The following is a 24,312-nucleotide window of genomic DNA, read 5'->3' on the forward strand; positions in this document are numbered from 1 at the left end:
GTGTGCAATGCAGGCAGAGGTGCTGCAAATATCTTTGCACTTGTGGGACGATACAGAAGTCCAACAGCCACGTTTAGGATGCCACTAAGTTCACTCAGTGTTTGCTAGTATAATGGCTTAGTAACAATGAGTTTGAGTGTGCAATGCAGGCAGACGTGCTGCAAATACCTTTGCACTTGTGGGACGATACAGAAGTCCAACAGCCACGTTTAGGATGCCACTAAGTTCACTCAGTGTTTGCTAAAATAATGGCTTAGTAACAATGAGTTTGAGTGTGCAATGCAGGCAGAGGTGCTGCAAATATCTTTGCACTTGTAGGACGATACAGAAGTCCAACAGCCACGTTTAGGATGCCACTAAGTTCACTCAGTGTTTGCTAGTATAATGGCTTAGTAACAATGAGTTTGAGTGTGCAATGCAGGCAGAGGTGCTGCAAATATCTTTGCACTTGTGGGACGATACAGAAGTCCAACAGCCACGTTTAGGATGCCACTAAGTTCACTCAGTGTTTGCTAGTATAATGGCTTAGTAACAATGAGTTTGAGTGTGCAATGCAGGCAGACGTGCTGCAAATACCTTTGCACTTGTGGGACGATACAGAAGTCCAACAGCCACGTTTAGGATGCCACTAAGTTCACTCAGTGTTTGCTAGTATAATGGCTTAGTAACAATGAGTTTGACTGTGCAATGCAGGCAGAGGTGCTGCAAATATCTTTGCACTTGTGGGAGGATACAGAAGTCCAACAGCCACGTTTAGGATGCCAGTAAGTTCACTCAGTGTTTGCTAGTATAATGGCTTAGTAACAATGAGTTTGAGTGTGCAATGCAGGCAGAGGTGCTGCAAATATCTTTGCACTTGTAGGACAATACAGAAGTCCAACAGCCACGTTTAGGATGCCACTAAGTTCACTCAGTGTTTGCTAGTATAATGGCTTAGTAACAATGAGTTTGAGTGTGCAATGCAGGCAGACGTGCTGCAAATATCTTTGCACTAGTGGGACAATACAGAAGTCCAACAGCCACGTTTAGGATGCCACTAAGTTCACTCAGTGTTTGCTAGTATAATGGCTTAGTAACAATGAGTTTGAGTGTGCAAAGGGCAGGAGGGTACAGTGGCATGGTTGTGGGTCTCTGGGTAGAGGAAAGGAAGCCTGCCTTTCTATCCCTCCTAATGGGGAAATGCAGCGAGGAAATCCCTGACGTTAGCTACACAGACGCTGTCATCTTGTGTAGCTGTTAAACTCTGTTTTCACGGACCTGTCACCTATGGCTCTGACCCTGCTGGTATGAGCCCTTAAAAGGACTGATAGAAAGTGCTATCCCTATGCTGTACAGTGCTGTGTATGTAGCGTACACAGCAGTATCGGCGATAGGAGCTGCGCCAGTGATGACTGACACCAAGGACGCAGAAGGCAGATAATGGCGGGCTGGAGGAAAATGTCCGGTTTCATAATGCAGGGACATGTGACATGGACATCCTATCACACATGCCGTTGCTTCTCTGGCTAAAAGTCCACTTAGCTGTGTGTGTGTCTGGGATTGGCTGACATGCTGGCCCGCCCCACTACACGCGCGCACTTAGGGAAGGAAGACAAGGAAAAAAAAAATGGCGATTGCCATTATCCATACAACAGTGATCGGAATGCGCTGTTCCCGCACACTATACACTGAAATTTCATAATAGTGTGAGTCACAGAGTGACTTACACTATTACAGCGGAAAGCCAGCTAGTAAATAGCTGGTCTTTTTGCTGCTAGAACCGTTCTCGAACGTATCTAGAACTATCGAGCTTTAGCAAAAAGCTCGAGTTCTAGTTCTATCTAGAACAGCCCCCAAAATCACTCGAGCCGCGAACTGGAGAACCTCGAACCACGAACCGCGCTCAACTCTACTCGAGGGTCTCCGGACCCGGGGACTTGCGGCCACTTCAAATGGAAAGGGGGTATTTACAAAGGATAAGAGTTTGTGACGCCACTCGTGGTGTGCGTAAAGGAAGTGGCGCCGCTGCAGATGGGAGTACCCGGGGTCGATGGAGTCGGGCAGCCGGATGACGTTCGCTCCACAAGTAGGGGAGGCCCTGGGTGATAGCGCTGCGACCGCAGAGCAGACTCCGACACAAAGGTAAATTAAGTCTCTAGGTGCCGCTGCCCTCTTGGGGGAGCTCGTCCGGGTGTCCATCTCCTCTGATATTGCCGGATGTTCCGGAGCCTGCCTCCTTGCACAAATTTTGGAATGTTCTGGTGGCCTGTTGGCTTAAAGCTATCCAGGTCCCGCTCCCTACTTGTTGGTAGTGGAGCTGCGCTCTCAGGGGCTCACACTTGGGATTTTTGCAGGCTGCATGGATTAAAAGGCCCTATCCCCCTCATTGCGCTAGTGCCCCCGATCTCTGAGCTTCTTGGGGACAGTTTGTAAAGACACTATCCTCCATAAGCTAATTGCCAGGTTGCCTGAAGCTACTCCCCGACCTAGGGTCCTGTACCCCGCCGTGCTTTTGGTCCCGGACCGGTTATTAGGCTCGAGATGCTGTCCATCTTCCAAGACCGGGTCTAGGCACCCAGCCTCAATACCCTACGACCGGGTCTCCGACTCCTTCGAGCCCAGACCACCGTCTGCGACCCAACCGAATACATACAGGGAGCCACTACTCCCTCAGCCCCTCACCTCTTAAGGGCTAACACTGTTATCCTCACTTCCCTCCCACCAGCCTACCCAACCCCTAGGTGGGCGACCCTATTCCAGCTAGACAGCCCACTGGTGTGTCTGACAGAGTGTGTTGTGAGGTGTGGTTGGGATTTGGATGCGGATGGAGGCAGTACCATAGGTTTGGAACCCAGAACCATGAGGGGTTGAGTCCTGCATGAAAGATAAAGAGGGAGGGTGCAGTACCCTGTGACACCCTGACTAGTTCAGGGGCATCACACATACAGTACAGTACATTCATTTACAGTGGAAGCGCGACACCATGCGATTGTGTGCTTCATGCACAACCGCATTTGTCCCTATGGTGTTGCGCTTCTACTGAAAATGAATGTACTGTACTCCATGCATGCCGGATCTGGCATCCGGAGAAATGCTGGATGTGTAAAACGGGCCTTAAATGAATTCCCTTTCCTTTGGGGAGGAGAGGGTTAATACCAGGTTTCCTTCCAGCAGCTCCTGACTGCTGGTCAGATATTTCTGGTGGGGACGACGCCCAGATTCTATAAATACCCTTTATGTCCACCAGAAGGTAACGGTTATTTTTTATCATTAGGAAGCTTGGCTAGGAGGTGGATGGCACTATGTTGATTGTCTCTGAGTAGTGCTTTGGCTGCAGCATTTTCGTTTGCTGCAGAATTCTCAGGTGTGTTTGTACTGGTTTGGAAGTTCCCAATAAGTCTGTTTATGTCCCCTTTTATGTCATTTCCCCTCTTGCACATTTTGTGGCTCTTTGTGTGTGGTAAGTTTTGTTGTTGTTTGTTACCCGTGTCTGTCCATATTTGTTGGTGGGGTGTTGACTCCTGTTCTTGCCCAGTCCCACTGAGTGTTGGGTTGTGGAGGTGGGTCTTAACATCAGGGACAAGGACAGAAGATAGGGCCTAGGGTGGTGACCTGGACCTCCCTACCATCAAGGGTACCTCCAGGGTTAGGGTGAGTGCATGGGCCCCAGCTTTAGGGCCAGTATAGGCTCCCCTGGTTTCTCTTGTCACATGCGTGACAACAGGTCTTTTCTCTGGCATTGTGGGAATGTGTGTACACAAACAGTTTTGGCTGACACAGCACTGGCCCAAGTATATAATGTAATTTTGTGCTAACAGATGCTTTAATGGTATGATTCCTGAACCCTACACGTAGCTTTAACCCCTTCATGAACAATGAAGTACTGGTACGTCTGTGGTCATGTAGCGGTAATGATTTCCGGCCATGTCTGCTGATTTGAACAGGAGACATGTGGGGCTAACAGGCACAGGTGCATCTACGATCCACCCACACCTGTTTGTCACTTAGATTGCGCTGTCAAATACTGACAGCGCGATTTAAATAGGTGCGGCGGGGATCGCGCTGTTCCCCACTGCCATCGGGGCCCCGTGACGTGATCATGGGAAACCGATGGTTTCCATGGTGCTCGGGGCCATGACCTGTAAGAGCCAACAGAGAACCAGCTCTTAAGGCCCTGTCACACACACAGATAAATCTGTAGCAGATCTGTGGTTGCAGTGAAATTGTGAACAATCAGTGCCAGGTTTGTGGCTGTGTACAAATGGAACAATATGTCAATGATTTCACTGCAACCACAGACCTGCCAAAGATTTATCTCTATGTGTGACAGGGCCTTTACAGTTAAACTGCATTTCTGCTGATCCTAGCTGTGGAGCTCTGATCAACAGAAATGCACAAGAGATCAGACTGCTGACCCCTAAAATCCCATAGAGAGACTAGTAAAATAAATAAAAAATGTAAACAAAAAAGTTTTTAAAAATATGAAAAAATAAAAAAATTAAAAGTTCAAATAACCCCCCATTCGCCCCTTTGAAGATAATACTGTTAAAAAATTTAAAACTATATACATATTTGGTATTACTGTGTTCAGAAATGCACAATCTATCAGAATATACAATCAATTAATCCAATATCTAAACGGTGTGACAAGAAAAAAATTCCAAATGCCAAAATTACGTTTTTTAGTTGCTGCAAAAATGTTTTAAAATGCAATAACAGGCAATCAAAACATAGCATCTGCACAAAAATGTCATAATTAAAAACGACAGAACCCCAGATCCCAATAATTGAGAACGCTATGGCTCTCATAAAATGGTACAAAAAGCGCAAATCTTTTTTGTTGGACAAACATCTGAATTTTTTTTACCCCTTAGATAAAAGTAAAAGTATTGATGTTTGGTATCGATGAACTTGTACCAACATGTGGCATCATACTGACATGTTAGTTTTACCATATAGTGAACATGGAGAAAAAATATCCCAAAAACTATTGTTCAATTGCACTTTTTTGCAATTTCACCACAATGAATTTGTAAACTAATGGTTTCATTCAAAAGTACAACTCGTCGTGCAAACAACAAGCCCCCAAATGGCAATATTGATTGAAAAATAAAAACATTACGGCTCTCGGAAGAAAGTCAGCAAAAAATTAAAATGAAAAATGGAAAATCGCCTGGAGGTGAAGAGGTTAAACAGCCATTCATATAATGACAAGGCTGAAGGTGGGTACACTCTGCCTCAAATGTGATAAATCTATTGTGGCCAATTTGAAATCCATTTTATATTTTGAGTCTGAGAAATGGAAGATATCCTTGGATCTTTTTAAGCTTAAGTAACATCTTCCTTTCTCTTTGTTGCCATAAGAGAATGGATTACCTCTTTTGCACCAGAGCCTGTTTTCATCTTCTTGACCAGGCCATTTTTTCTTTTCTGACCAGTGTCACTTTATGAGATTATAACTCTGAAATGCTTAAACGGATCCCAGTGATTCTGAGACTGTTTTTTTGTGACCTACTGTACTTTAGAAAGGTCATAAAATTAAGATGATATCTTTGGCGTATATTTCGGAAAATATTATAAATTTGGCAAAAAATTGTAAAATTTTGTAATTTTCAAACTTTTATTTTTTATATCCTTAAACCAGAGAGATATGTCACACTAAATAGTTACTAAATAACATTTCCCTCATGTCTACTTTACATCAACCAATTTTTGAAACATAACTTTTTTTGTTAGGAAGTTAGAAGGGTTCAAATTTTATCAACAATTTTCTCATTTTTCCAACAAAATTTACAAATCTATATTTTAGGGATCCCTTCACATTTGAAGTGACTTTGAGAGGCCTAGGTAACAGAAAACACCCAAAAGTGACACCATTCTAGATAGTAGATGACTGTAGATAGCGGACGCCATGTCGCATTTTGAAGAGCCATCCATGTGAGGTCTTGTTTTTGCGGGACAAGTTGATGTTTCTATTGGTGCCATTTTGGAGCACATAGAATTTTTGAATCATTTTTTATTCTCATTTTTGGTAGGTAAAATTAACATAAAACAGCAATTCAGGCATTGTTCTTTGCAATTATTTTTTTTTTATGCCATTCACTGTTTGGTAAAAGTAACAACACAGATGCATTCGTCGGCTCAGTACGGTTACAGCGATACCACATTATATATTTTTTTATGTCTTGCATCTTTCACACAATAAAAACAATTTTTTTGTAAAAATATTTTTTGTTTTGCATTTCTGATTCACAGAGCTATAACTTTTATATTTTTCTGCTGATGGAGCTCTGTGGCGGCTTGTTTTCTTGTAGGACAAAATAATACCATTTTTAGTTATGTTCAACTTTTTGGTTGCGCTGTATTCCATTATTTTTCTGTGGTATGATGAAAAAGCATTTTATTGCCACATTTTCTTAAACTGTTCACTGAAGCGTTCAACTTTGTTTAAACTTCATTTAAAAGCGTTTAAACTGTTCACTATTCACTAAATAGCGTGACAGTTTTATAGATCAGGTTGGATGTGTACTTTTTTATTTCTATCTAAATAAATATATTTTTGGGTATTTTTTTTTATTTTTTGTGTTTTTTTATTTTTTACATTTTGCAAGGTTTTCTTACTTTTTTTAAACTTTTTTAATTAGTCCCGATATGGGACTTTAACCTTTCTTAAGGCTACTTTACACACTGCGATATCGGTCCCGATATCGCTAGTGTGGGTACCCGCCCCCATCTGTTCCGCGACACGGGCAAATCGATGCCCGTGCCGCACAACATCGCCCACAGCCGTCACACATACTTACCTGTCCGGCGACGTCGCTGTGACCGGCGAACCGCCTCCTTTCTAAGGGGGCGGTCCGTGCGGCGTCACAGCGACGTCACTGAAACGTCACTGAACCGCCGCCCAATAGCAGCGGAGGGGCGGAGATGAGCGGGACGTAACATCCCGCCCACCTCCTTCCTTCCTCATAGCGGCCGGGAGGCAGGTAAGGGGAGCTTCCTCATTCCTGTGGCGTCACACGCAGCGATGTGTGCTGCCGCAGGAACGAGGAACAACCTCGTTACTGCTGCAGTAACGAGATTTGAGAATGGACCACCGTGTCGCCGATTAGCGATTTTGCACGTTTTTGCAACGATGCAAAATCGCTTATCGATGTCACACGCAACGGCATCGCTAATGCGGCCGGATGTGCGTCACGAATTCCGTGACCCCAACGACTCCGCATTAGCGATGTCGTAGCGTGTAAAGCCCGCTTTAGTCTGATTGCTGGTATAATGCAATACCATGCAGCAGCATGGCAATGCATTATACTGTCAGGTGGCAGATTGCCTCTCAGCCCCTGCTGAAGGCTGGGTCTGACAGGCCACCGTACATGGCAGATCCGGACATCATCATGTGACTTCCGGCTGCCATGACAACCCTCGGCTTCCCCGTGATTGTGTCACAGGAGAGCCAGGAGAGGTAAGAGAAGCAATCAGTGCTCCTCTGAAACGTCTATGTGCCATGATCACTATTGATCACAGCACACAGAAGATCACAAAGGGTTATCATCATCAGTACCTGATCCAATCAGGTCCTGATGATGTCTGCAGGCAGAACTAATGCTCTGCACCAGAAACCTGGCAATTGCGGGTCTCAGGGGGTTGCGATCCCCTCCTGACCGCCGATCGTAATTAAACGTCTGTGTTGCACAAAGCCCAGCAGAAGCGGACGCATATTTACAGTCAGCAATCTTGAACTAGTTAAGGACGGTATTTAGAGATGAACCAAAATATTTGCAGGTTCCTGGTTCACCGGTCGTGTCGTTAGTTTGTGGCAGCCTAGAGCCCTGTGAACCTTCTACTACCTGCAGCATAACTGGTGCCTCTTCTGCTTAGTAAGCCTCACAACATCACATCATTACGTTACATGCAGAACATGGAGGAGGCCTATTAATCACTAGGGGCACCATGGACACTGCAAAAAGTAGGAAGTTCATAGTTATCTGGTCCAGTAGCCATGGTCTAATCAAGTTTGTCATTTAAGACTTGACTTTGCATTCACACATAAAAGTATAAAAAAAGACTGCCAGTTAATGGGGATTTTAAAAATTGTGAACTTTATTATATATTTTTTATGTGGTGGTTACCTCCCATCACTCACGAAGAGTGTACAGCAACACTCAGGACAGGAAAAAACCCCAGTGGAGGAAACCTGTAGGGAAACCATGGCTGCTGTACTGCCCTTCCTCCGGGCATACTAAGGGAGGTTAAGTCTATAAAACAGAAGTGTGAAAAAAATAACAAGTATGTGTGTGTCTATAGTATATACAGTGTGTGTGTGTGTGTGTGTGTTCAGTATATAGTATGTGTGTACAGTATATAATGTGTCTGTCTTTACAGTATATAGTGTGTATGTGTCTGTGTCTGTTAAGTATATAGTGTGTGTCTGTACAGTATACAGTATAGTGTGTGTGTACAGTATATAGTGTGTACAGTATATAATGTGTGTACAATATATAGTGTGTGCAGTACCATTTGTGTACAGTATATAGTGTGTGTGTGTGTGTGTGTACAATATATAGTGTGTGTACAGTATATAGTGTGTACAGTATATATGTGTGTATACAGTATAAAGTGGGTACAGTATACAGTTAGGTCCAGAAATATTTGGACAGTGACACAATTTTCGCGAGTTGGGCTCTGCATGCCACCACATTGGATTTGAAATGAAACCTCTACAACAGAATTCAAGTGCAGATTGTAACGTTTAATTTGAAGGTTTGAACAAAAATATCTGATAGAAATTGTAGGAATTGTACACATTTCTTTACAAACACTCCACATTTTAGGAGGTCAAAAGTAATTGGACAAATAAACCAAACCCAAACAAAATATTTTTATTTTCAATATTTTGTTGCGAATCCTTTGGAGGCAATCACTGCCTTAAGTCTGGAACCCATGGACATCACCAAACGCTGGGTTTCCTCCTTCTTAATGCTTTGCCAGGCCTTTACAGCCGCAGCCTTCAGGTCTTGCTTGTTTGTGGGTCTTTCCGTCTTAAGTCTGGATTTGAGCAAGTGAAATGCATGCTCAATTGGGTTAAGATCTGGTGATTGACTTGGCCATTGCAGAATGTTCCACTTTTTTGCACTCATGAACTCCTGGGTAGCTTTGGCTGTATGCTTGGGGTCATTGTCCATCTGTACTATGAAGCGCCGTCCGATCAACTTTGCGGCATTTGGCTGAATCTGGGCTGAAAGTATATCCCGGTACACTTCAGAATTCATCCGGCTACTCTTGTCTGCTGTTATGTCATCAATAAACACAAGTGACCCAGTGCCATTGAAAGCCATGCATGCCCATGCCATCACGTTGCCTCCACCATGTTTTACAGAGGATGTGGTGTGCCTTGGATCATGTGCCGTTCCCTTTCTTCTCCAAACTTTTTTCTTCCCATCATTCTGGTACATGTTGATCTTTGTCTCATCTGTCCATAGAATACTTTTCCAGAACTGAGCTGGCTTCATGAGGTGTTTTTCAGCAAATTTAACTCTGGCCTGTCTATTTTTGGAATTGATGAATGGTTTGCATCTAGATGTGAACCCTTTGTATTTACTTTCATGGAGTCTTCTCTTTACTGTTGACTTAGAGACAGATACACCTACTTCACTGAGAGTGTTCTGGACTTCAGTTGATGTTGTGAACGGGTTCTTCTTCACCAAAGAAAGTATGCGGCGATCATCCACCACTGTTGTCATCCGTGGACGTCCAGGCCTTTTTGAGTTCCCAAGCTCACCAGCCAATTCCTTTTTTCTCAGAATGTACCCGACTGTTGATTTTGCTACTCCAAGAATGTCTGCTATCTCTCTGATGGATTTTTTATTTTTTTTCCGCCTCAGGATGTTCTGCTTCACCTCAATTGAGAGTTCCTTAGACCGCATGTTATCTGGTCACAGCAACAGCTTCCAAATGCAAAACCACACACCTGTAATCAACCCCAGACCTTTTAACTACTTCATTGATTACAGGTTAACGAGGGAGACGCCTTCAGAGTTAATTGCAGCCCTTAGAGTCCCTTGTCCAATTACTTTTGGTCCCTTGAAAAAGAGGAGGCTATGCATTACAGAGCTATGATTCCTAAACCCTTTCTCCGATTTGGATGTGAAAACTCTCATATTGCAGCTGGGAGTGTGCACTTTCAGCCCATATTATATATATAATTGTATTTCTGAACATGTTTTTCTAAACAGCTAAAATAACAAAACTTGTGTCTGTGACTGTCCAAATATTTCTGGACCTAACTGTATATAATGTGTGTATAGTGTTTGTATTTACAGTATATAGTGTGCATGTACAGTATATACAGTATATAGTGGGTACAGTATATATAATGTGTATAGTGTGATTGTGTGTGTATAGTATATAGTGTGTGTACAGTATATATTGTGTGTACAATAGTGTATACAATATAGTGTGTACAATTTATAGTGTGTACAGTATATACTGTGTGTGTGTGTGTGTGTACAGTATATAGTGTGTGTAGAGTATATAGTGTGTATGTTAAATATATAGTGTTTACAGTATATGTGTGCACAGTATGTCAGTGGGATAATAGTCATACCCCACCCCCTGCATGAGCATACTGCTGCTATATATTCACTTCCAGACGTAAGGCTATAATATAATAATATTTATTCATTTATATAGCGCTGTTAATTCCACAGCACTTTACATACATCAGCAACACTGTTCCCGTTGGGGCTCATAATCTAAATTCCCTATCTAGTATACCGCCCACACATGACCCCCCGGCCATCCAGTAGAAGGAAGCGCCAGGAGCCCCCGGTAACCAAGGATGCCAGGCAACCCCCACCCACCTTTGTGGGATGCCGAGTTGACGGAGCGGTGAAATCGCCGTGGAGCGCGCACGCGCACAGCAACCAGAGGGCGGGACACCGTGGTATATAAACAAACCCATATGTGCACATATCCTAACACCCAAAATTATTTTCATAACTATACCACTTCATAAGAATATGGATAATATCCCTTTATTAAACATCAAACAAAAATTATAAATAGAATTTAAATAGGGGTTCACATCCGATCTTCTTAAAGTGACAGTGCATCAATTCATGTTTTGATGAAAGGTTAGCGAGCTGAGGATTTTCCTTCATATTGGTCCATATTTAGATATTCAATCAATGAAAATAGAGAGGTCCTAGAACAACAAAAAATGCAAATTTAGAAACCAAAAGGGGTTCAAAAATAGTACATTAACCAATTATAAAATCAAATAAAAAGAAGAATGGTGCATTTTAGACCATGAGTACAGAGAAGAATTATAGAAAGGGAACATAATTAAATGCCTCATTTAGGCCCTTCGGTGTCACTGTGACTAGAATTATGATCCATTTCATCTCTCACTGGGCCAAAAGTTTTTTTTTACATCTCTCCCTCTTAAACCACAATGAACCACATCAATTCCCTTTACTTAAATGACTTAGGATTGCATCCATCAAAAACAACCCGATTGGCTGGGATGCTTAATGATAGGTCCTGGAAGATCCAATGCGGTCACATGACCGCTTATTTAAGGTCCTTGCACTGTATCATTTGTTACACCTTCCCTGAAGAAGCTAACATCTGTATTATTCCGCAAAACGCACGTTGGAGGGTCTAAATATGTTGATGTGGGACGACTGAATGGCCACAGCTTGATTCATGGGTAAGTCTTTGGGCAGTTTTTGTTCACTCAGGTTGATTATTTATGCTGCCTTCTGACATGCTCAGACTGACATAGTCAGTATGATAGATTTGGGTACGTACTGACGTCATATTCTAAAATCCTCATTGGTTCTTCAGCTGTAACAGGCAGCCTTATTTTCTTATTAAGTTATATATACTGAACCCTATTAGACTTCCCATTTTCCATGTGGTGGTTGTTTTGTCCCTCATTAACAAGTGGGTTTCATCCTTACTAACATCCAGCACCTTATTGTATTGTATTTTTCATTTTTTGTGAAAAATTTAATTTTTAATAATCATGTACTTAAGAAAGTTGTTATTTTTATAACTAGCCTATAAATGCTTCTGTTTTTCTCTTATCGTCTCTAAAGTGGGCTTTACACGCTACGATATCGTTAATGAATTATCGTCCAAGTCACGGTGTTTGTGACGCACATCCGGCGTCATTAACGATATTGCAGTGTGTGACACTTATGAGCGACCTTAACCTTCGTTCGGCTGAGTAGGTAGAATTGTAACTATTCCGTTTTAAAATTGCAATAATTTTTTTTTCCAAAAGCCGTAGGTGGCTGAAATTTCATAACATTGGTCCAGAATATATTGGCCAAATTTCAATAAAATATCTCCACCCCCTTCTGAGATAAGGGGTCACTGTTAACGTTGTAAAATTATGCATCCTGACAAAGGTTAAACGATCGCAAAAGCGGTCAAAATCGTTTGCCACAGAGAGGTCGTCCTGAAACAAAAAAAATCGTTTTCTGCTTATTAGCGATGTTGTTCGTCGTTCCTGCGGCACCACACATCACTGTGTGTGACACCGCAGGAGCGACGAACATCTCCTTATCTGCCTCCACCGGCAATGCGGAAGGAAGGAAGTGGGCGGGATGTTACAACCCGCTCATCTCCGCTTCTATTGGATGCCTGCCGTGTGATGTCGCTGTGACGCCGCACGAACTGCCCCCTTAGAAAGGAGGCAGTTCGCTGGCCAGAGCGACGTGGCAGGGCAGGTAAGTCCGTGTGATGGGGTTAAGCGAGGTTGTGCGGCACGGGCAGCGATTTTCCCGTGTCGCACAACCAACGGGGGTGGGTACGATCGCTTGCGATCTCGCTAGCAAGATTGCAGCGTGTAAAGCCCGCTTAAGTCTATTATGGAGGGCATATAATATGATACGAGATGTGCACTGGTCAATTATTTATATGACTTACCAGACATGGTTGGAAATCTGCTGTTTCAGGTTCTTCCTCTGTTTCTGTCCACCATTAGATGTTCTTGGCCTCTTCCCTCTTGGGTGAATAGGTGTTAAGGTACCGTCACACATGACGAGATCGCTAGCGAGATCGCAGCTGAGTCATGGTTTCTGTGACGCAGTAGCGATCCCGTTAGCGATCTCGTTATGTGTGACACCTACCAGCGATCAGGCCCCTGCTGTGAGATCTCTAGTCATTGCAGAATGATCCAGGCCACTTTCTTCAAAGGTGATGTCCTGCTGGGCAGGACACATCGCTGTGTTTGACGCTGTGTGACAGGGTCACAGTGACTGCTGAGATCGTTATACAGGTCGCTACTGCGACCTGTATTGTTCCTGCATCGCTGGTAAGATCTGACTGTGTGACATCTCACCTGCGACCTCCCAGCGACTTACCTGCGATCCCTATCAGGTCGCATCGTTTTCGGGATCGCTGGTAAGTCGTTGTGTGTGACTGGGCCTTTACACAGAGAGCAGGATAAGGCAGTATCCCTCCTGAACCACCGTACTGCCCAGCTGTGATGGACGTTCCTGTCTCTCTTCCATACCCAATGGTTAGGGTCTTGTGCCATGATCTAGAATGAAATAAGTAATTAGAATCAAAGTATAAAGGGAATCTGTCATCATATTTCATAATCCAATTGACATATATTTTAGACCTGATGAGCCTAGTGTAATTACTTTGAAAATCTGTTAGAATGGTTGTACAATCCCTTATTACAGTTTTTCTGCTTGATATTAAAACAAGCATTTCATGAGTTAAGCTATGGCTGCACTAGCATCTAATATCAGGATTATTCAACCATTCAGACACGGATTTTCAAAGTAAGTACACCATCCCCATCATATCTACAAGATATATATAATGAATGCTGTTTATATTGTGACATCTGGTTACAGATGAGCTTTAAATTATTCTTGCTTTGTATTACTTACCAGATCACAGGTGGCCCGATCCACCCAAGTGCGAAAACCCATCCTGGCGAAGAACACTTCACGTAAGTGTAGGAGCCGATCCTTCTTCATAGTCCATGTCCATCCGAGGGCCCAGCGGTAGATCTTTCGGTGATATGGCTCGTCCTCTTCAAACTGATTGGCTGAAAACCTGGAGGGAAAAAAATTACACCCAAAAAATTATTGAACATTTCAGAATACAGAAAAATAAAAAGCAGCAAATGCAATTATCATGCATTTAGCTCAGTGATAGAAGAGCTGATTATTTTCTCCAATAAAAAACATACAAAATTTCATATACATAAAGGTGTAATAATAAAAGACTCACAGAGCTTGAAAGCAGAACGTTCTGTACTCCGGCTCTTCTGAAGTAGGTGAAGACCATGGCGAGCAGATACTAGTGCGGTGAGAAGCACTTAGAGGGTATATATTATACATTACATGTACAGATGATCAATATATTCTTCTGTTCTGTAATATCTGTCCTCTCGTACATTTCCCTGTGATGGATCTTCTCACATCTGGATGTTTTTCTATCCCTCACTACAATAATACCTTGTCCGAAATCTTAAGGCAGCTGTCCCTGGCTAGAAAACACTTGATGTTCTTCTTCTACAAAAATGGTAGAAATATAATTATTTCATTATTAACTGCTTACTGCAAATAATAATAACAGCCTTAAATTAAAGCTATTGTAGAGCACTTAATTAATGATGACGTCATCTTGGGATAGGTCATCATTAACTGATCGGTGGGGAATTAACACCCAACACTCACTGATCAGATATTGCAGAATTCTCCTATATACCATCACTATTTCAGTAAACAACCCCTTTAAAATCCAATAAGCAAACACACTATCTGACCGCTATGAGATATCATATTGTAATAGGCCCCAGAGCAGGAAAGTGACCGGTTCTGGAGAGTGAAGAGGAGATTTCCTGAAGAACATTGACCTCATTATTGGGGCTATGATATTACTGACATTTACGACTATGGTTTTAGGTGTCTGCCCTCACTGGCAGCAGAATATCATAGTCTACTGAGGTATATAATACTCTACAGGGGAAGGAACCAATAAAATCCTTATTGCTCCTATAGTAAGTCAATAGGATGTGGTGTAAGCTGCAGGATCCATTATTAACATATATTTCATATTTATCATAAAACCTAATCCATGACCCTGCCTATCACATAGAGACAGGTCCTGAATACTGCATATCTATCACATACTAGGAGAGAGACACTATTCCCTACGTGTCACATAATCTAATACTTTGTGTCTGGAATCCTTGGAAGGTGCAATGATTCTTACCAAGGAGAGGGAAGAAAGCTGCCCACTCTTCAGGCTGTGGGATGTCTTCGTCCATCTTCTTCTTCCTCTTGGCATCTTCCTGGGTGGTAGACTGTGAGCTGTGATAGAAGAGATGGACATATTAGTATTAGGTCTCATACACACGGCCGTATTATGACTCCAAATATGTTCTGAGCTATTGGGACCGTAGTAAAAATCTATGGCCCTTCCAGTACTTCTTCCTCTATATCTATGGCTAAGTGGGAATTTCCCATTAATTTCTATGTATTTTGGACTCATTCACCGTTGTACTTTTATTACATGGGGTATTTTGATCACTGATACACATTGATAGCAGTTTGTGTTGTCTGATCAGTCAAGATCGGGCCTTTAAAAATGTAACAGTCGCCAACATGACACTTGATGCGCTATGTGTGCAGCACAATTATTTTTATAACTGTATCTGAACGGCCATTGTACACAAATAGCTGCTACTACTTCTCCACCTGCACAATGATCTGTTCTATCCACAATAAACAGCAGAAAAGTGAGTGTGAGTGTCTCCTCACCAGCAGTCCAGCACTCTCCTCCTGATTGGGGTTATCTTCATGGGGTATTTGATATAGCTTTGTTCTGTACATTGTATATAATATGTGTGGCGCCCCTGACCTGGTCAGGCACCACTGAGTACTGCACCCATGCTGGGGACAGTACAATACAGGTAATCCAGAAGGCTGACTGGGGTGTGGAACACAGGCGCATAGTGATCAGGTCTCACACATGTACCCATGAGAGGACCCCTGGGGATCCCAGGAGGGGGAAAAGCCTTCACCTTCACTGGAATAGTGGAGGGGGCCAAAAGCCTCCATCTCCTCTCAAGGGGTGTGGTAAGAGAGTCTGGTTGCTAGGTGGCGTAGGCAGGCACAAAAGGGAAAAGAGAAGGAGGAGTAAACAGTCTAGAGTCTGCAGCAGAGTGTGGAGGAGTGCGGAGCAGGAAAGTGAAGCTCAGACAGGAGCAGATGTGAAGGTCCCAGATGTGAGCCAGGCAGTGCAGAGTCCAGGGAGCTCGAGTGAGGAGCAGATCCCGTGGGCTGCTGTAGTCTGACAGCGTCCGCGCAGTGGCTACCAACGGGGGAGAACGGTCAACTAGGAGTGCTACCCGAAATCCATCTTCAGCTAGAGAGAGAGCAACGGAGTGGGAAGTAAGGAGACTGCTAGAGAGTACCAGGCCCAAACGGGCGGCAGATCCCGAAGCGGAGATAGATCCAGCTTTCTTTTGCTAAACCTGCCGGTGTGGGGCTCTCAAAGCCCACGCCACAACACCACAAAAGCCGCAGCCACGTAGCCACAGTTAGGGCCCATAGGTCACAGGAGGCAAGCAGCTGGAGTGATCTGGTCCAGGCGACAAGCAAACGGCAAACGAAGGGGAGAGAGGCTGCAGCATCTTCCCTGGGTGACCCCCATAGGGACTCAAAGTCGGGGTTACCCCAAACCACCAAGGGCTAAGGAAGGCGAGTTAGTAGTCACCCTCACAAGTCAGCCTGAAGGACACCTGGTTTCCACTTGGTTCATCCCAGCTACGCCCGGGTCACTCACCCTGCCATCAACTGTGAGTAAAAACCCTGAAAGACATCCTGCCTGTGTTGAGTCATTCTGCGCCTTGTAGTACTACGCATCTACACAGGGCCCTGGGGCTTGCCTCACTCTCAGGAGGCTACTACAACTGGCTGCACCCACCATCAGCCCCAGGCATCCCTTAACCTGCAGTGGCGGTCCCCCACTGACCGCAAATCTGAGAGTGGTGTCACGACAAACTACAAAGAAGGTTTCCTACCTGTGACCAGACAGATCCAGCTGAGTGGAGTCCCTGAAGGTAATGCACCGACACAGCGTTTGCGGGGCTCCACATCTGGCGTCACGAACAGGATAAGGACTAGACCTGTTGAGACAGGTGACCATGTGCCTGGGCGGTCCGCTTGAAAAATTGGAAGCGCCGCCATATTGCCACCATGAAAAGCGCGCTGAAAAACAACAGCAGCCCGCGCTGGAAGAAGTTACCGCCCACGAAGAGGTGTGGCTACCCAGAGATCCCCTGCAGAGTTCTGACCTCGCTTGTGAAGAGAGCGGAAGCGTCCGGAGACGGCGGGAAGGAAAGGGAGCCACAGGCCTGCTGCTGCAGAGAGAAGAGATGGAGTCCGGACGTGGATACCCAGAACCAGGCTCTGCTGCCTGGTGGTGCCGGGAGCTTGCTATCTTCTGCGATCAGCTGGAGGCCAGGATTATGCGACAGCTCAGTGAGGGACGCACGGAGCTTCTGGAGATGGCTGCGGCGGTTCGGACCTACGAAGAGGGAGCCGCGCGACGCATGCCAGATCGAGCGGCGACGACTCAGATCCCGATGGTGCCACCGATGGGTGAGTCCAGAGTTGCCCCGGCCAGCGCAAGTGCTCCGACCCCTGCTGCTACGACCGCGGTCCCAGAAGAGGCGCCTGGCGCGGCGACGCTGAGCGAGGCCGCAGCCACGCTAGGTGCGGCCCGCCAAATCCAGGCCGCCGCAGCGACACCCCGCCTGGCCCGCAAAGGTCCGACTGCCACGGCGATACTCATCCGTGCCGCAGGTGTGACGCTGACCCAGGCTGCCACCCTGCTGAGCCCAGTCCGCCAAGACCCCACCGCAGCAGCGACGCTCGTCCGAGCCGCAAGTGAGATGCTGAACCAGGCCGCAGCCCAGCCAGGTGCGGCCCGTCAAGCCCCGATCACTGCAGCGACGCCCAGCTCCACCTGCACGGACCCCATTGGGGATGCGACGCCAATTCAGACCGTGGCTGCAATGCCCAGTCCGGCCCGCCAAGAACTGGCCGCAACAGCGACGCAGATCCAGGCCGCCGCCACGCCAGGCTCGGCCCGCACAGACCAGGCCGCCGCCACGCCAGGCTCGGCCCGCACAGACCAGGCCGCCGCCATGCCAGGCGCGGCCCGCCAAGACCAGGCCGCCGCAGCGATGCCCTGCGCGGCCCGCCAAGAAAAGACTACATCACCATTTACCCCGGCCTGCAAGGCCAGAGCAGACACCGCTCCCCAGTCTAAGGAGGTCCCTGCAAGGAAATCCCTGATAGGTGAAGACCCCGCGTACTGGCAGCTGAAGGCTGACATGGAGGCCAAGTTTCCACAGGAGATGGTGGACCAGTACATGCTCCCTCCGCACACCCCTAAGGCAACCCCTGCGGCAACCACGCCGAAGAGTCCACCGCCTGGGCCAGCTGAGGAACACTCATCCCCAGCGCTGCCACGACCAGAGTGCAGCGAAGAACTAAGGGGGAGAGGGGGGCAAGAAGCTGAGGAGTTGCCCCCGGAGCCAGCAGCAGTGCTAGTCCCAGAGCCGGAGATGCTGCCATATTCCCGCTGGGACGAGGAAGACCTGACACCTCCTGCTGAAGAAGACCTGCCCAACCGCCCCACCTGGGAGCTTGTAAGCTGTACTTCGCAGAATCCAGCCCGCAAGACACGGCGCCGAGGCGGTAGTACAAAGTATCCTCCAACATCACAATCTCCTGAGCAGAAAGACGAAGTCACCGCCAGAGACCTAGAGGAGAAACGGTTCCTGAGAAGGTTCAAACCCCAGATCAGAGGACCCCTGCGTCGAGGAATTGTCGAAGATTTCAGCCTCAAATCAGGATACGGCTTTATAGTATCACCTGGTGTGAAGGAAGGGATTTTTGTCAATCGAAGGGATGTGAGAGCCCATTTGCCCAGAGGACACCCTGGAAGAAATTTGAAGATAGGAGACTCAGTGGAGTTCACTATGCATCAGGGAGAAAGAGGCTGGTATGCCCTAGATGTTGCACCATGTTCTAGAAGTCCTTGCAGAAGCCCTGCAGTCACAACAGAGGATGAAGACAGAGACACTGAAGAAGAAAGAAAATACAACGAACCCACAGACGAAGAAAGAGATCAAGAAACCAACAGGTGCCGCAGCCCTACAGGCCCAAGCCCTGGTATGGAAGAGTAGAGGAATCTGCATAAGTTAAAGTAAAGCAAGTTACCAGTTTGAAAAGTTTGTTTTGCAACGTTTTACAAGTTTAAGAATGTGCCCACATAAACTGATGTGAGAAATAAACCTTAAGGCTATGAACTGGCTATAGCCACAAACTCTCGCAGTGTAAATAGTTACACCAGAGGGCACCACCACCAGAGCCAGCCTGTTTAGGGGCTTGGCTCGTCTGCAACCAGGAGGAGCCCGTCCGTATATAGGGCCTTGGCTCACCTGCGACCAGAGAGCATGCCTGTTTATGGGGCCTGGCTCTCCACCACAAAGAGGGTACCTGGTCAGCACCAACTGTGGAGGCCGCCTCTACATCCTGCCAGAAGAGGCTGAAGGCGCGGATCCACCAGGCCAGGTATACCCTGAGACCACCAGCCCATGAAAGCCGCCTCTACATCCTGCCAGAAGTGGCTGAAGGCGCGGCCAACGGGAGAGGCAGATTGGAGGAAAGGTCTGGGGAAGTAGATGGCCCAGATCTGGTTACCAAAAGGACCGGTGACCTACCTCCTGAAAGGGTTTGGGTGGGTTAACGGACTTGTGGGTGGAGGGTGGTGATGTATGGTACCTGGTGCTTTCAAAATGTTTTACATGTTTTAATGTTTTATGCATTTTTAAAATGTTGTCTTGCAGCCCGAGGACGTGCTGGTGATAACTAAGGGGGAATGTGGCGCCCCTGACCTGGTCAGGCACCACTGAGTACTGCACCCATGCTGGGGACAGTACAATACAGGTAATCCAGAAGGCTGACTGGGGTGTGGAACACAGGCGCATAGTGATCAGGTCTCACACATGTACCCATGAGAGGACCCCTGGGGATCCCAGGAGGGGGAAAAGCCTTCACCTTCACTGGAATAGTGGAGGGGGCCAAAAGCCTCCATCTCCTCTCAAGGGGTGTGGTAAGAGAGTCTGGTTGCTAGGTGGCGTAGGCAGGCACAAAAGGGAAAAGAGAAGGAGGAGTAAACAGTCTAGAGTCTGCAGCAGAGTGTGGAGGAGTGCGGAGCAGGAAAGTGAAGCTCAGACAGGAGCAGATGTGAAGGTCCCAGATGTGAGCCAGGCAGTGCAGAGTCCAGGGAGCTCGAGTGAGGAGCAGATCCCGTGGGCTGCTGTAGTCTGACAGCGTCCGCGCAGTGGCTACCAACGGGGGAGAACGGTCAACTAGGAGTGCTACCCAAAATCCATCTTCAGCTAGAGAGAGAGCAACGGAGTGGGAAGTAAGGAGACTGCTAGAGAGTACCAGGCCCAAACGGGCGGCAGATCCCGAAGCGGAGATAGATCCAGCTTTCTTTTGCTAAACCTGCCGGTGTGGGGCTCTCAAAGCCCACGCCACAACACCACAAAAGCCGCAGCCACGTAGCCACAGTTAGGGCCCATAGGTCACAGGAGGCAAGCAGCTGGAGTGATCTGGTCCAGGCGACAAGCAAACGGCAAACGAAGGGGAGAGAGGCTGCAGCATCTTCCCTGGGTGACCCCCATAGGGACTCAAAGTCGGGGTTACCCCAAACCACCAAGGGCTAAGGAAGGCGAGTTAGTAGTCACCCTCACAAGTCAGCCTGAAGGACACCTGGTTTCCACTTGGTTCATCCCAGCTACGCCCGGGTCACTCACCCTGCCATCAACTGTGAGTAAAAACCCTGAAAGACATCCTGCCTGTGTTGAGTCATTCTGCGCCTTGTAGTACTACGCATCTACACAGGGCCCTGGGGCTTGCCTCACTCTCAGGAGGCTACTACAACTGGCTGCACCCACCATCAGCCCCAGGCATCCCTTAACCTGCAGTGGCGGTCCCCCACTGACCGCAAATCTGAGAGTGGCGTCACGACAAACTACAAAGAAGGTTTCCTACCTGTGACCAGACAGATCCATCTACGTGGAGTCCCTGAAGGTAATGCACCGACACAGCGTTTGCGGGGCTCCACATATGTGTAGTGGTGACTGTAATGTCTATTATGGATTACTGGTGTACGTTTATGGGGTATAATGACTGCAGGGGTGTTATCTCATCTATTTACCACTCCGCATCATAAAGGGCGATCAGTTCACTCTTCTGCTTCCTCATGGCCATTCTTCCTCTTCTTCCTGGAAAGTAGAGTTGCAGGTAGAGGGCTGTCTCTGAATTCACAGGTAACAATCCAATAAAGATCACTTCTTAAGGCCATGTCTCACTAAGCAACATCGCTAGCAACATCGCTGCTGAGGCACGACTTTTGTGACGTAACAGCGATGTTGCTAGAGATGTTGTTGTGTGTGACATCCAGCAACAACCTGGCCCCTGCTGTGAGGTCGTTGGTTGTTGCTGAATGTGCTGGACCTTTTTTTAGTTGTTGCTCTCCCGCTGTGAAGCGCACATCGCTGTGTGTGACAGCGAGAGAGCAACAACTGAATGTGCAGGAGCAGGGAGCCGGCTTCTGCGGACGCTGGTAACCAATGTAAATATCGGGTAACCAAGAAGCCCTTTCCTTGGTTACCCGATATTTACCTTTGTTACCAGCGTCCGCCGCTCTCACGCTGTCAGTGCCGGCTCCCTGCTCCCTGCACACATAGCCAGACTACACATCGGGTAATTAACCCCATGTGTACTCTGGCTAGGAGTGCAGGGAGCCAGCGCTAAGCGGTGTGCGCTGGTAACCAAGGTAAATATCGGGTTGGTTACCCGATATTTACCTTAGTTACCAAGCGCAGCATCGCTTCCACACGGCGCTGCTGGCTGAGGGCTGGTCACTGGTTGCTGGTGAGATCTGCCTGTGTGACAGCTCACCAGCAACCCGTGTAGCGACGCTCCAGCGATCCCTGCCAGGTCAGGTTGCTGGTGGGATCGCTGGAGCGTCGCTTAGTGTGACGGTACCTTAAGACCAATAAGAAGCCTGTCTTATCTCTATTAGAGCAATCACAGACTGGCACCAACTGACAGTTCTTTTCTTTCTTTAAGTTCAAATCCTGCGATGCTATTGGTTGATGCTTGCGGCACGTGCCATGATAATGTATGCAGCAGTTAATTTAAAGGGAAAGCGCATTCTAGTAATTTAATGAGATACAATGTATGAATTTTTTTTCCAGATTTATAGTTATTGTCTGTGATGAGTGATAAGGGGTGATGTTCCTGACGGCACCACTCATCACTTTCCTGGGTCTCGCAGAACACATTGTGCCAAGAGCCATCATTTTTTTATTTTTCTGTCAATATAGCCATATGAGGGCTTGCTTTTTGTGGTACCACTAGTACTTTTGAATGACACCATTTATTTTTACCCATATTCTCCTGGAAAATGGGAAACAAAAATTTAAGTGCTGTGAAATTGCAAAAAAAAGTGCAATTGCACAATTATTTTGTGGGTGGTTTATTTACCATTTTCACTCTATGGTAAAATTGAGTTGACACTATGATTCCCCAGGTCAGCACGAGTTTGTAGATACCAAACATATATAGCTTTACTTTTATCTAAGTGGTAGCTCAGTGGTCAGCACTGTACAGTGGCTTAGTGGTTAGCACTGCAGTTTTGCAGCGCTGGGGTCCTGGGTTCAAGTCCCATCAAGTGCACACTACCAATTCTCTTGTCCTGTATACTGGTTGTAATCCTTAGTATCTGTATCATTCTGCATATATACAGTACACTGCACAGTACCACTTCTGTCCTGTTATCAGAGAGGTGACATTGTACTTGGCAGGGTCATTATTGGTTTACTAGAAGGTGGCCCGATTCTACGCATCGGGTATTCTAGAATTTATTGTGTAGTTAATGTATGATTTTTGTTATATATATAGATGTTGTTGTGTGTAGTTGCCAAGTGTTTGTGTAGTGCGCTGTAAATGTTCTGGGTGTTGTCTGGGTGTGGGGGGGTGAGAGCGGTGTTGTTTGTGTGTTGCATTGTGTGTGCTGCGTTGTTTGTGGAGCGCTGTGTGTCTGCAGTGTTGTCTGATTGGTTTACTAGAAGGTGGCCCGATTCTACGCATCGGGTATTCTAGAATTTATTGTGTAGTTAATGTATGATTTTTGTTATATATATAGATGTTGTTGTGTGTAGTTGCCAAGTGTTTGTGTAGTGCGCTGTACATGTTCTGGGTGTTGTCTGGGTGTGGGGGGGGTGAGAGCGGTGTTGTTTGTGTGTTGCGTTGTGTGTGTTGCGTTGTTTTTGGAGCGCTGTGTGTCTGCAGTGTTGTCTGTGTGTGTGGTGCTGTGTGTGTTGCGCGGTTTGTGTGGGTGTGAAGTGCGTGTGTGTTTTGGGGGGAGGTATGTTTTGTGCAGTGTGTGTGTTGTGCGGTATGTGCGTATATTTGTGTGTGCCGCGGTGTTTGTGTGTTGGGTGCTGTCTGTGTGTGTGGCGTTGTCTGTGTGTGTGGGTGTCTGTGTAGGGCGGTGTTTGTGATTCCCAGTGTGTGTGTGGTGTGTTGTGCGGTGCGTGTGTGGTGGTGTGTGTGTCTTTTGCAGGGAGGTGTGCACCCCCATCGTGCTCCATCCCCCATGCTGCGCACCCCCCATCGTGCTCCATCCCCCATGCCGCGCACCCCCCATCGTGTTTCATCCCCCCATTTTGGGCACCCCCCATCGTGCTCCATCCCCCATGCTACGCACCCCCCATTGTGCTCCATCCCCCATTCTGCGCACCCCCTATCGTGCTCTATCCCCCATGCTGCACCCCCCATCATGCTCCATTCCCCATGCTGTGCACCCCCCCATCGTGTTTCATCCCCCCATTATGGGCACCCCCCATCGTGGTCCAACCCCCATGCTGCACTCCCTATCGTGCTCCATCCCCCATGCTATGTGCCCCCCATCGTGCTCCATCCCCCATGCTACGCACCCCCCATCGTGCTCCATCCCCCATGCTATGCACCCCCCATCATGCTCCATCCCCCATTCTGCGCACCCCCTATCGTGCTCTATCCCCCATGCTGCACCCCCATCATGCTCTATTCCCCATGCTGTGCACCCCCCATCGTGTTTCATCCCCCCATTCAGGGCACCCCCCATCGTGGTCCAACCCCCATGCTGCACCCCCCATCGTGCTCCATCCCCCATGCTGCACACCCCCCATCGTGTTTCATCCCCCCATTCTGGGCACCCCCCATC

General features: G+C 46.9%; 1 protein-coding gene across 1 annotated transcript; it reads right to left on the reverse strand.

Moving 5' to 3' along the window:
- Positions 1–11,112: 11,112 nt before the first annotated feature.
- LOC142297248 (speedy protein 1-A-like) lies at positions 11,113–21,308 on the reverse strand. Its single transcript, XM_075341504.1, has 5 exons — positions 21,256–21,308; positions 15,226–15,323; positions 13,893–14,053; positions 13,353–13,531; positions 11,113–11,182 (listed from the first exon to the last, which is right to left on the reverse strand). Exons 1-5 carry the CDS (start codon positions 21,306–21,308, stop codon positions 11,113–11,115), a joined length of 561 nt encoding a protein of 186 aa, XP_075197619.1.
- Positions 21,309–24,312: the final 3,004 nt, after the last annotated feature.

The sequence above is a fragment of the Anomaloglossus baeobatrachus genome, chromosome 3, assembly GCF_048569485.1.
Source record: "Anomaloglossus baeobatrachus isolate aAnoBae1 chromosome 3, aAnoBae1.hap1, whole genome shotgun sequence".
Taxonomy (NCBI): domain Eukaryota; kingdom Metazoa; phylum Chordata; class Amphibia; order Anura; family Aromobatidae; genus Anomaloglossus; species Anomaloglossus baeobatrachus.

Coding starts and splice junctions, on each gene's coding strand:
- LOC142297248 (XM_075341504.1), bottom strand. CDS start 21,308: ATGGCCATGAGGAAGCAGAAGAGTGAACTGATCGCCCTTTATGATGCG. Junction 15,324..21,255: donor GCCCTTTATGATGCGGAGTG/GTAAATAGATGA, acceptor CTTCTATCACAG/CTCACAGTCTACCACCCAGG. Junction 11,183..13,352: donor CGACCTGATAGGGATCGCAG/GTAAGTCGCTGG, acceptor TTGTTGTTCTAG/GACCTCTCTATTTTCATTGA.